The sequence below is a fragment of the Entamoeba nuttalli genome (assembly GCF_000257125.1).
Source record: "Entamoeba nuttalli P19 unplaced genomic scaffold asmbl_8210, whole genome shotgun sequence".
Lineage (NCBI taxonomy): Eukaryota > Evosea > Mastigamoebida > Endamoebidae > Entamoeba > Entamoeba nuttalli.
In genome coordinates this window covers 1,713-13,354 of record NW_008579018.1, presented here as the reverse complement: position 1 = coordinate 13,354, position 11,642 = coordinate 1,713, and the positions used below count along the sequence as shown (strand labels likewise).

At 23.2% G+C, this 11,642-nt stretch overlaps 6 protein-coding genes across 6 annotated transcripts; 4 read left to right on the top strand and 2 right to left on the bottom strand.

Moving 5' to 3' along the window:
* Positions 1-300: 300 nt before the first annotated feature.
* ENU1_181830 (glycosyltransferase, putative) lies at positions 301-1,476 on the top strand (the record flags this gene model as incomplete). The annotated part of the gene is made up of 1 exon (XM_008861505.1): positions 301-1,476. One exon carries the CDS (start codon positions 301-303, stop codon positions 1,474-1,476), a length of 1,176 nt encoding a protein of 391 aa, XP_008859727.1.
* Positions 1,477-1,507: 31 nt separating this feature from the next.
* On the bottom strand, positions 1,508-1,906 carry ENU1_181820 (hypothetical protein; the record flags this gene model as incomplete). Its single annotated transcript, XM_008861504.1, has 1 exon — positions 1,508-1,906. The coding sequence occupies one exon, from the start codon at positions 1,904-1,906 to the stop codon at positions 1,508-1,510; it is 399 nt and encodes a 132-aa protein (XP_008859726.1).
* Positions 1,907-2,403: 497 nt separating this feature from the next.
* Positions 2,404-2,805, top strand: ENU1_181810 (Myb family DNA-binding protein, SHAQKYF family protein; the record flags this gene model as incomplete). Its single annotated transcript, XM_008861503.1, has 1 exon — positions 2,404-2,805. The coding sequence occupies one exon, from the start codon at positions 2,404-2,406 to the stop codon at positions 2,803-2,805; it is 402 nt and encodes a 133-aa protein (XP_008859725.1).
* A 2,344-nt stretch (positions 2,806-5,149) lies between these two features.
* On the bottom strand, positions 5,150-6,946 carry ENU1_181800 (Ras guanine nucleotide exchange factor, putative; the record flags this gene model as incomplete). Its single annotated transcript, XM_008861502.1, has 1 exon — positions 5,150-6,946. One exon carries the CDS (start codon positions 6,944-6,946, stop codon positions 5,150-5,152), a length of 1,797 nt encoding a protein of 598 aa, XP_008859724.1.
* Positions 6,947-7,199: 253 nt separating this feature from the next.
* ENU1_181790 (hypothetical protein) lies at positions 7,200-10,004 on the top strand (the record flags this gene model as incomplete). Its single annotated transcript, XM_008861501.1, has 2 exons — positions 7,200-7,384; positions 7,442-10,004. 2 exons carry the CDS (start codon positions 7,200-7,202, stop codon positions 10,002-10,004), a joined length of 2,748 nt encoding a protein of 915 aa, XP_008859723.1.
* Positions 10,005-10,099: 95 nt separating this feature from the next.
* Positions 10,100-10,438, top strand: ENU1_181780 (hypothetical protein; the record flags this gene model as incomplete). Its single annotated transcript, XM_008861500.1, has 1 exon — positions 10,100-10,438. One exon carries the CDS (start codon positions 10,100-10,102, stop codon positions 10,436-10,438), a length of 339 nt encoding a protein of 112 aa, XP_008859722.1.
* Positions 10,439-11,642: the final 1,204 nt, after the last annotated feature.

Sequence of the window (11,642 nt, the reverse complement as noted above, 5' to 3'; positions counted from 1 at the left end):
AATAATGTTAAATATTTTTCTGTTAAGACTATTCCTTAGTTTTTTTAGAACATAAATGATTTTTGTTGTCAATACTTGTTTTCTTTTATATCTTATGGTTTATTAATATTCATATGATTATATTTTTTGTTATAAATTTAGTTGAAAATATATTTAAAGTATATATCTATCATACGTTCATAAACTAAGTTCTTTTATCTTATTCAAAGATAGTTTAAAAAGAAGAACAAATCAGTTAAATTAATCTTTTTTAAAAATATAAATCTTAAATTAAAAAATAAAAATGAAAAAAATAAGATAATGTTTGTGATAAGGAACATAATAGCAATATTGATGTTTATTGCTATTGTCTATATGTATTTTGATTTACCACAACAATTTCAACAAATTTCATTTCAGCACTATTTCATTTCATCAAATGATGGTTTATCATCACCATCCTTAATAAACCCTAATAACACTGTTACTCTCAAATTACAACATTATAATGTATCATCATATGTTGATCCAAGTTGTCCAGAGGGAATTGATGTTGTTTGGTTATGGGTAAATGGAAGTGACCCAGAATTTAGAAAACAATTGGAAAAGAACGGAAAGAAAGGGGGAGAAGGGAGATATCGAGATTATAATACATTACAATATTCTATTCGGTCTGTATATAATTTTGCACCATTTATCAAACACTATTTTATTGTTACAATGGGACAAACTCCATCTTTTTTAAATACTTCTCAGTTTGAATGGAATGAATATACTCTTAGAATAGTTGACCATAAAGAAATATTTCCAAACACCAAAGATTTACCAGTATTTAATTCAAATTCTCTTGAAGTATCATTACATAATATCAAAAATTTATCATCATGTTTTCTTTATCTCAACGATGATATGTTATTAGGGAAAGAATTAAAACCAGAACATTTTATTAATTCAGATGGAAAATTAAAAGTATACCATAACTCATGGAAAGCACCTGACACAAATAGAATGGTAAAAAATATTTGGCATAGAAGTGTAGGTAATTCTAATGAACTTATTAACAACCATTTTGGTAAATCAAAAACAGTTAAACATCCTTATGTTAGTCATCATTGTTATTTTTTCAAACGAGATATTCTAAAACAAATGGAAGGTACTTGGCCAGAACAATACAAAGAAACAAGAAGACATAAATTTAGAGAAGGAAATGATTTAGCAATTCCATTTATGCATGGTGCTTTTGTTGTTGAATCAGGTCAAGGGATTTATGTTAAAGAATATAATTATTATTATGGTTCTTTTACAAGTTCAAGACGTAGTAACACTAAGTTAATAAATAACATTGAAAAGAAACAACCTCAATGTATTTGTATTAATGATGCGTTAGAAAAAAGTTCAGTAGCTGTAATTAATAAAGAGACAGCAATCCTTAACTCGTTTTTAGAAACATATTATCCTTATCCTTCTCCATTTGAAAAATACATTCAATTTAATTAATCAATCAATTTACTTTTTTATATTTCATTATTTAATTCATATTTTTAATTAATTTTTCCTTTTTTTCTTTTATAGTTCTTGATTCATGTTGTGTTTTATTTAATGAATGAGTAAATTCACGTTTTTCTCTAATATGTTGGCTTTGGATTGTTTTTCGAGGGGCAGTTTCTCTTATTTTTTTAATTTGGTTCTTCCTATTTTCATCAATAGAACTATTCCCCGTTTGAGCGTCAACATCAATTGGTACTACTACTTTTTTTGTTTTCTTTATTACTCCAAAAGATTTTTTCCAATTATATGTTTTTTGTAGTTCATGTAAAATAGTAACATAACTAACACCATATTCTGATGTGTTTAGAGGTGCGTCATCTTCTCCTCTATGCATAAATTTTTTTTCATTCAATCTCTCACTAAATTGTGTGGTAGTCATTTCAACTAATGTTATGAATAAAAAAAACTTTTGATTAAAAAAGTAAGAATTCAAATTAAAAAATAAAAAATAATTAGGGTTTTGTTAAAAAAAAAAAACAAAAAAATTTTAAATTCAAAGATAGAAAAAATTAAAAAAAGGAATGAAGTAAAAGAAATGTCGAAAAATTGGGATTTTCAAGTTGACCAAAAAGAAATTTTAGTTTTTTTATAGAAAACTTAATGAAACCCCATAACTTAGAGATACTATTATTATTTATAATAAAACTAGTTGGATTAATCAACCAACAAAAATTGTTATTACCCCTTTGTTTTTTAAAAAAGAAATTACAGATCTAGTTCTATCGCAAAACTAAGTATTAAGGGAAATTTGTATTAGTTTTTTAATTTTCGAAAAGAAAAAGAAAACCCCGGGGGTAAAAGTTTAGTAAGAGTTTTGGAAAAATAACCAAATTAAAATTCTCTTTTTGATGAACTGCAAAAATCCAAATTCCTTAAATGACTGAACTTGATTCTCACAAGGCTATTGTTGCTGAATTTAATAAAATTTGGCAAGAACAAGAAAGTAAATGGAAAGAACTCTTTGAAAATAGACAAATGACTACTACTGGAGATAATAGGTATTGGCATGATAGAGAACATATTCGGTTTTTGGTTTGTATAAAGTTTTTAAAAGCTACTAAGTGTAGTGGACTTCCAGTTAAACAAATAGCCATGTATATTTATACAAGAAATGGTATCCAAGTTAGAACTCATGCTCAAAAATATTTTAAAAATATTAGAGAATTAAAACCTGATGAAGAAGAAAAGGTGAGTCTTCTCCTTGAAAGAGATAAATATTTACTTCAAAATTTATTCTCTCAACAAAAGAAAACACATATTAAAAAAAGTAAATTGTAATTACATTAACGGTTATTTTTTTTTCTTCTTTCAATTTTATTATTTTAAGAGATTATATTAATGTTTTATTCATTTAGAATTTAATCTCATAAATTTCTTTAAACTTCATTTTATTTTTTATTTTAAATTACTTTTTGCTTCTGTTTATTCTCTTATTATTTCTTTAATTTTCTTATATTTTTTTATTAAAATGCTAACTTCTCCTTTTTAACTATTTAAAAATAAAGATGTAATACAATTTAATACATTCACTTTAATTATATAAACCAACATTAAAATTGATTGAAACTACTATATCAGTTGCAATACAAAACAATAAATTCTATTATTATCATGAATTTGATAGGGATAACAAACACTATAAAAGATAATTAATTAGTTTGAAATTAATACATCAAGATATTTTTTAGAGGTATTAACGAACTATATAGACAAAATTAATATAACTATAAATAAAAACTTGTATTTTACTGAGGCAATTAAATTACAACTAATATGAATTTTATTTTTTAAATATAACAAAAAGGTATATCAGTTCAGAGATGTTATTAATTATAAATTTGAATTTATTTAGACAGTCATTAATAGAATAATTTCAAATTTATAATTAATAGAATCCTATTATTTAATTAAAAAAATTATTGTCAATATTTTGTTGTGACTATCTTATAATAATAAATTAAATTATCATATTATATTCATATTATTAGGTAATAAATAAGATTCATTAAATATAAAACATAATTCAGAAGTTTTATTCTTATATGAACATGTATTATTTAATTTCTCTTTAATGTATTTAGTTATTCTTCTCAACATACTTAATAAATTTAGTAATAAAAGGATATTTAAAACAAAAGAAAATTAAATTAAGTTGAATTAAATATTTTTATTTATACTAATAGTGTGTTCGTTCAAATTTTCCTCTTATATTTACCACAATAAAAATTATTTGTTAATAACTTGTTAATATTTTCATCTATTTTCTATACATTTTATTTTTTTTTTAATTACAAAAAAGTAAAGTTAAATATTATCTATAAATGAAATTAATTCTTTATATATCATAATTTCTATTAATTGGATATGTCTCAAATAAATATCATATGTAAAAGATTAAACAAATTAATAAGAGATAGAATAATTTAATTCTTTGTTACCACCAAATTTGATTTCTTTTGTATATTTGTAATAATAAGAAAAAGAAAAATACAAGTGCAGAAACTTATTGTTTATATTAAAAGAAATAGTTAATATTAAAGAATGAAATATTATTAAAGTTATTGATTTTTGGTTATTAATTTTTCAACTAAGTAAAACTAATAAATATATTCAAATACTTTAAAATTTATGACAGTGTTTATATTGATATTCAAAGAAAATTGCAATACTTAAGATTTGTTCATTTTATTAAAGAAAGTATGGATTTAATGAAAATAACAATTCCAAATATCTAAATTTTTCTTCAATTTTATTTATTTTATTATCCATCATTTTCTTTTTAGAATACTGTAACTACTAAATATATTTATCATTTAAAAAATATGATAAAACATTAAAGCAATAGTCTAATATTACTCATTGAATAACTTAGAAAATAATTACTAAAATGTTTAATATAGTCATTGATTCTAAAATACAATATTATATTTAATGTTATCAAGAAAAATAATAATAATTTGCTTTAGTTTTTATATCTAAACAAAAGGTTTTTTCCTCAAATAAAAATATCATAAAGAATATTATTATATTCTATCAACTATTGTTTAACAATTAAATTATATATCTTTATTGAATCATTATTAATTTTCATTAAATACATTACTTTAGTATATATATAGAATTAAAGGTATTACTAAAGATATCAATTCTATTCGTTTTAACAATACCCATTTTATGTTTTTTTCTTTCTAAACAAATTTTAGGTATTCATTAGTAGATCAATTTGAACAATAAATGGTAATTCCCATTCTACTCTCAATGTATTTACTTAACAAATTTGAAAATTGACTAAAAAATTAAAAGTGTTGTTAATAAATAACCAAAACAAACGAATAATTATTCATTATTAACTTCTATTTAAAAAGAATAAACAAAGTAATGTCAATGAAATGTAAGATTGATAATGACACAAATCTAATTCAATAAATTCTTTTATAATATATTCACAAATAGAGAATATCTCTTTGTTAAAAAAAAACAAAATTAAAACAGTTAAACTATTCTTCCTTTTTAAAAGAAGTTTTTCTTCCATTTCTTTCAAAAACAAAATTAAAAATAAAAAAAAAATAGTAAAACTTAATACTGAAATGAACTTTGTATGGAAACAATCTTAAAATGAAATTTATTCTTTTTCATGAACAGCTTTAGTAAATGATTTCCATAAAAACTCATATCGTTTACTTGATTTTTCAAGGATTTTTTTCTTTTCTTTACTTATTTCTGATTGTGTTTGAGTTGGTTCAAGTTCTTGAGAAAGATTAAATAATTCATTTTCATTAATACTTTTTTCATTACAACACCAAAACTTTAAAACTTTTGGAACAAGAGTAAAAGGATAAGTTGCTTTTTGCCTTGTTTGTAAATCCATCAATATAATTCCAATACTCCGGACTTTATAAAAGTTAATCATCTTTCCTTCATTAGACTTATTCCCATCATCAGTATAAACTAAGTCAGTAAGTATTGACCCAATAAAGGGAATAGATGGAGGAGATGCTAATTTAACTAATTCTCTCATTTTACAAAAATTATTATCAGGAGAAATAAGAGAGTCCAGTTGTTTAAATAAATTAATTTCATCAATACTTAATAACCCCCAACTCTCTTTTAATCGATAAATACTACATGATTCAAGTCCAGCTAATACTGCTTTCATTCCATCAAAATTATTTAATTGTTTTAAGTAATGAGCAACTGAAATAAAATAACGAATAGCAAAAGCCCTTTCATAATTTTGTTCTAATTCAAGTATTTTTTTTTGAACAACATTAATAATATTATTACTAAACCTTACCATTTTTAATAAGTTTGGTGCAAGGTTTTCTTTTTCTTTCTTCATCCATCCTTGTTTTAAAAATTCATCTAATTCAATCTTTTGTAATAATTCCATTTGTTTTAATGTTAATTGTTTAGCACAGTCAAGTGGAGAAAAACAAAATAAAGTATGAATTATACTTTGAATTTCTTCATTAAAATCTGTAATAAACCATTGTATTTTTTTCCTACTTAATGAAGAAAATGAACTTTTTGAATATCTGTCAGATTTAATTGAAATAGAAGGTACTTTTGATTCATAACCTTGACAAGACCTGATAGATAAAGTAGAATTTGTTCCAAAATATTCACGAGGTGAAATAGAACAATCAATAGATGAAATTGATTTTTGTTTCATTAATTTAGGTTCTTTAGGACTTTCAATTTCTTTATCAATTTGTACTTGAATTGCATGAGCTAAATTTGGTTTAAATGCCCAAATTTTTTTCATTAACCCATCAAGTTGTTCATAAAGTTTTTCATTTTCAAAATCAAACTTTCGATTTTGAATCCACATTCTAAGTAAACCCATCACTTTTAATCGAGTTGGAATTAATACTTTATGTAAAAATGTCTCAAAACTAATTCCTTGTGGGTGTGTAGGATTAAATCGGATAATTAATAATTCCATAAGTTTAGAACTACTTACTACTAATGGATGAACAAGAATAAAACACTCCGAAAAAAAAATATCAGAACTATCACAAGATGTGATAAACTGTAAACATTTTTCAAGTGTTGCATATCTTATTATTTGTGAACCAGACCCTTTTTCATAAGTAAAAGTAATTGTTTTATTTGTTGTTGGAATATCAAATACGAAAGACTGAGGTGATGCATGATAATCACTCTCCTTGATTCTTGGAGAGTCACAGCCTTTCCCCATAGAATAAGGACTCATTCCAGAAGCAAGGTTTTTAATTTGTTTCAAATCATGGGTTGGGATTAGTTGTTTACATAAAGGGCATCTCCCATTAACTTCTACTGACTGTTCAAAACACATTAAACAAATACTTTCTCCACATACTGGACAATGTATTACTTTGGAATGGTGTTCGCAAGTTGATATTTTGAGGTGAACCATAGAAGAAACAAATTTCTTCATTTTTATATAATAGAATGAAATTTGAGAGTTTGATTTATCTAAAAGTAACAGACCCCCTTTGACTAACGTTTTATAGTTATATTTTCTTCTTTATTTATCTTTATTAATTGTGTAAAACAGGAAAAATAAGCAAAAGGAGATGAAGGAATAAAGAAAGGATAATCATTCCTTTGAAGAAGGGGTAAAAGTGTTTTATATATCATAAAGAACGAGAATGGATAAAAAAGGAAAAAAAGAACTAAGATTTTCATCAATGGCTGAAATTAATAAGGAACTTCAATTTATTATTCTTCAGTACTTCAAAAATGAAGAAAAAAATGAGTTGTTATTTAGGGTTGGTATGGAGTTAGGAATTTATTTTGATGAATCTTATATTAAAAAATTAGTTATTGAAGATCGATTATTTGAGTTGGACACTCTTTTAACTAAGTTTATTCAGTTTGTTTATTATACAATACAATAATAATATGATTAATAATATGACTAATGATTTAGTGAAGATATTGAATGTGAGTTACTAGGACTTGTTTATTTAAAAAAATATATAATGTATCGTGCTTTTTGTGATGGATGTCTAAGGATTACAAAACAAATATATTCTTGGCTTTTTAATAAAGGACAAAAGTCAGAACAAATTAAAAAGAATATTGAATCAATTTGTATTCATATTCATTTAGACAAATTTGATAAAAGTCCAATTATTTCAGAGTATATGAAAAACTTAGACAAAATTAGAACAGAACAATTAGCAAATGACATAATTACTTCTTTATTAAAAAGTGAACGTATTCAAAAGTTAAGAGAATTTCCAAAAATTAGTGATGAAAATCTTTTAAAGAAACTTATTTCTAAAGGAATAAGATTTGAACATATTAAAAATTGTAAAGGAACTCCAAGAGATGATATTACTATTGTTTCATTATTAAATATGACACATGAATGTCAACCAAATAATTTTCAAAATAGAAAATCAATTTTAAGAGACTCTATTATTATTCCAAAAAATATTTTTAACTTAAAAACAGAAATTGAAGTCATTTCTAGTGATAATATCACTAATATAAAAATTTTCGACAATATAGTTGTATTTGTTATTGGAACTAAAATTATTTATGGAGTTAATCTACAAAATGGTCAATCTGTCTTTAAGTTACAACTTCCTCAAATTATTTCATTTACTTTGAATAATACACTTCTTGCTATTTCTACTTCAACACAAGTATTGATTTATTTACTTGGACAAAACCTTCAGATTGTCAAAACAATTGAACGTCAAAATATTTCTTCAATAGCCTTCAATAATACTGATATTATTATTTCTGATTCAAAACAATGTTTTGTTTATAATTATTTTAATGACCAACCAACATTCGTATATCTAGATTGTACTGAGGTTATTCCAATGAAATTATCAAATACTTTTGGGTTAATCAAAGGAAATGAATTTTGTGTTTTTAATAAAAAGTTAGAAAGTGGGTATGAAATGATATTTCATTATCAATTCAATGAACCAATCAAAGCTATTATTGATAATACTATTATTGTTACTCTATCAAATAAATATGCATTAGTCCCTCAAACACAACACTTTAATATTAATATTCATAATAATTCTTATCCAATTGTCTCAGCAAATAAAGAAAATATTTTTGTTTTAAAAGATGAAACTCTTTGTTGTATTAATTCAATCACAAACAAGGAAGTAGCACATATCTCAATACCTAAAGAAACAATCATTGCTACAAATGACAATGTTGTTATAACTAAAGTAAAAACAATTGAAAGTATAACAATGTATAATATCAAACCTTCATATTCTATGATAAATCTTATTGACCCTGTTTCTTCAATAAATAATAAATATAATACATTAACAGAAACGACTCTAGTAACAGAACAAAATAAATTATCAGTACAACAACAAAATACAATAAGTACTAATACCCCCATTTATCCAATAAAACGAAGAACTGACTCTTTACCAATACCAGTTAGTGAAAAAAAAAGAGTTGAAGAAATTTCAAAAGAACCTATTATTGCAACTTCATTTGATGATTTAATTAATGAAAAAGTTTCAACTAAATGGATATTAAAAGAACAACAGAAATTGATTACTATTAAAGCTGTTATTAAGAAGTTCCATTTTATTTCTCATGAACAATTGATGATCTGTGAAACTAAAGAAAAGTCATTTTTCTTATTCAAGTTGAATGAAAAAAGTTATGATAGGCTTATATCTAAAACAAATCAAGAGCCAGACATAGCCATCTCAAAAGAAATCAATCAATATGGTCCATTTGGTGAAATGACAAGAAATGGTGCATATTTTATCTATTGGGATGGAACATGTTGTACGTTAGTTAGGTCTCATTTTCAAAAGAGTGTGACTACTTTTTGTGAATGCTTGTCGTCACATCCAACATTAAGTAGCTTAGGCATTTTCCCTATGGATTCAAATAGTATTCTTGTTGGATTTGATGATGGAAATATTGCTATTTATAAAGCAAATAAAAAATTTTGTTTTATCCAATTACCCAACCCAGTTCATGATACAGTTTCATATTTTATATTCTACAACCAAGAAGATAAAAAAGAAATAACTACTAAATTCATTGTTCTTTATGAGAATGGAATTGTTGAAGAACTACTTTATGATAGAAAAAATAACCAACTTAGTAAAACAAATTGGTTTGTTGATTTGAAACCTCAGAAGTTGGTTTATGGATTTGTTGATTCACAAAATCAAAAGTTATATGTTGTAGGTAAATATAGTTTAAATCAAGTTGACTTGTCTACAAAAGATGTTAAAAAAGTATCATTCACTGAGGCTATTTCTAGTGTAGCCTTATCTCATAATAATAGAAATCTTATTGTTGTTATAAAAAGTTCATTATATAACGTTAGCCTAGAAAACATTAGCGAATATTTACCAATAAAAAAGCCAGCAGAAATAAATGACATTGAATGGATAGAACCTTATGGACAAGACTCTTTTGCTATTTCATGTAACGGTGGTGATATTAGAAGTTGTTGTTTTGAAGAAATCTCCTCAAATTAAGTGATTGATTTTTTAAAAAATATATAATAAAATTCATTACCAAAATATTATTGAATTGAAAAATAATCTTATAAAAATAATCCTTATTCGGTTAAATGAAATCACTTCAAAACCCAAAACCATTTGAAGAAATGCAATCACTTGTACCTCAGGTTATTGAGTCTCTTGAAAAAATGAGAATAGAAGGAATTGCATATTTAGAATGTTTTAGTGATAAAAAATTTGAACCAATTCAAGATGAAATGTATGATGAATCAATTAAAAAATTAACAGAACTGTTTAATCGTGTAAATGAAATAGAGTGTAGAAATAAAAATCTTGCAGACTCTACAAAAAAAGCAGTAAATTATCTTGAACAAACTCAAAAAAAGTCACAAGAAATTCTTTCTTCTGTTGAACAAGATGGTATTTATTTTGATCAACTACAAAAGTAAATCATTAAAGTTTTATTAATATTACCTTGAATTATATTGTTTGTTATTAGCTCAATCCTAACTTAATAGCCACTTCTTTATCATTAAAAATGTTAATTTTTTTAAATAGTACTATACTTCTTTATATTTATAAAAGAAATATTTCTATTATTGACTATTCAATGTTGATTGATTTTAATTTAAGTCAATTTATTAAATAATTTTTTTAATACTTATCAATAAGAATAAATAAAGAAAATATTTTATGTAATTACACTTTTTGATATTAAACATAACTATTTCTTTTTGGAAATAACAATTATTTTAAAAACATCAAAATTTCTCTTTTTAAAAAATAAAACAAGTACATTGAAATAAATTATGGAAGAATAAGAAATAAATAATTATTCTTTTATCAATACATAAAGAACAATTAAAGAGTTATAACAAAATAAAAGGTATTCAAATAGTTTAATTTATTATTCAATTACAATTATATAATTAATAATAAAATAATAATTAATTTGTATTATTTCATTCACTTGGCTCTATTTCTTTAATGGTAATTATTATTTCTTTTTAGTTTTATTTTATTTGTTATTGAATGTACATCAATTTTATTACCTATTACTGAGTTATATATTGATTTGTTTGATTTATGTATTTTCATCTTTTCTATGTTTACTCTTTTTTATTTATTTATTTTTCATAACATATTGATATTTCTATTTTTATTAAATTTTTATTACCTTGTTACTTACCCTTTATTTTATATTTTTTCTTTAATTTATTCTTCTATTGAATTTATTTGTTTCTAAAAAACTTCTTTCATCTAGTTTATGCACTTTATTATTATATGTTTATTTATTATCTATACCAATATTCAATCATATATTGAATAAAACATTATAACCTTAATGAAAATAATTATGACTATGATGATTGCATGAAATAGAGAAAGAATTATAAGAATATGAAGAATGTAAGTAGCTAACCAAGAATATATTATATACATAAAATGAGAGAAAAATATTATACGAGTAGAAAATATCATAACAGAGAAATAAAAGAAGAAAGAAGAATATATAAATAATAACATAATAATCAAATATATAAATGTTCAAATAGTTTCACAGTTATGATAATTTTATTTGATTTATCAAATTTTCAAATAAACAATTAAATAAAATAGATTGAACAATTAGAATATTCATATTTGAAAATA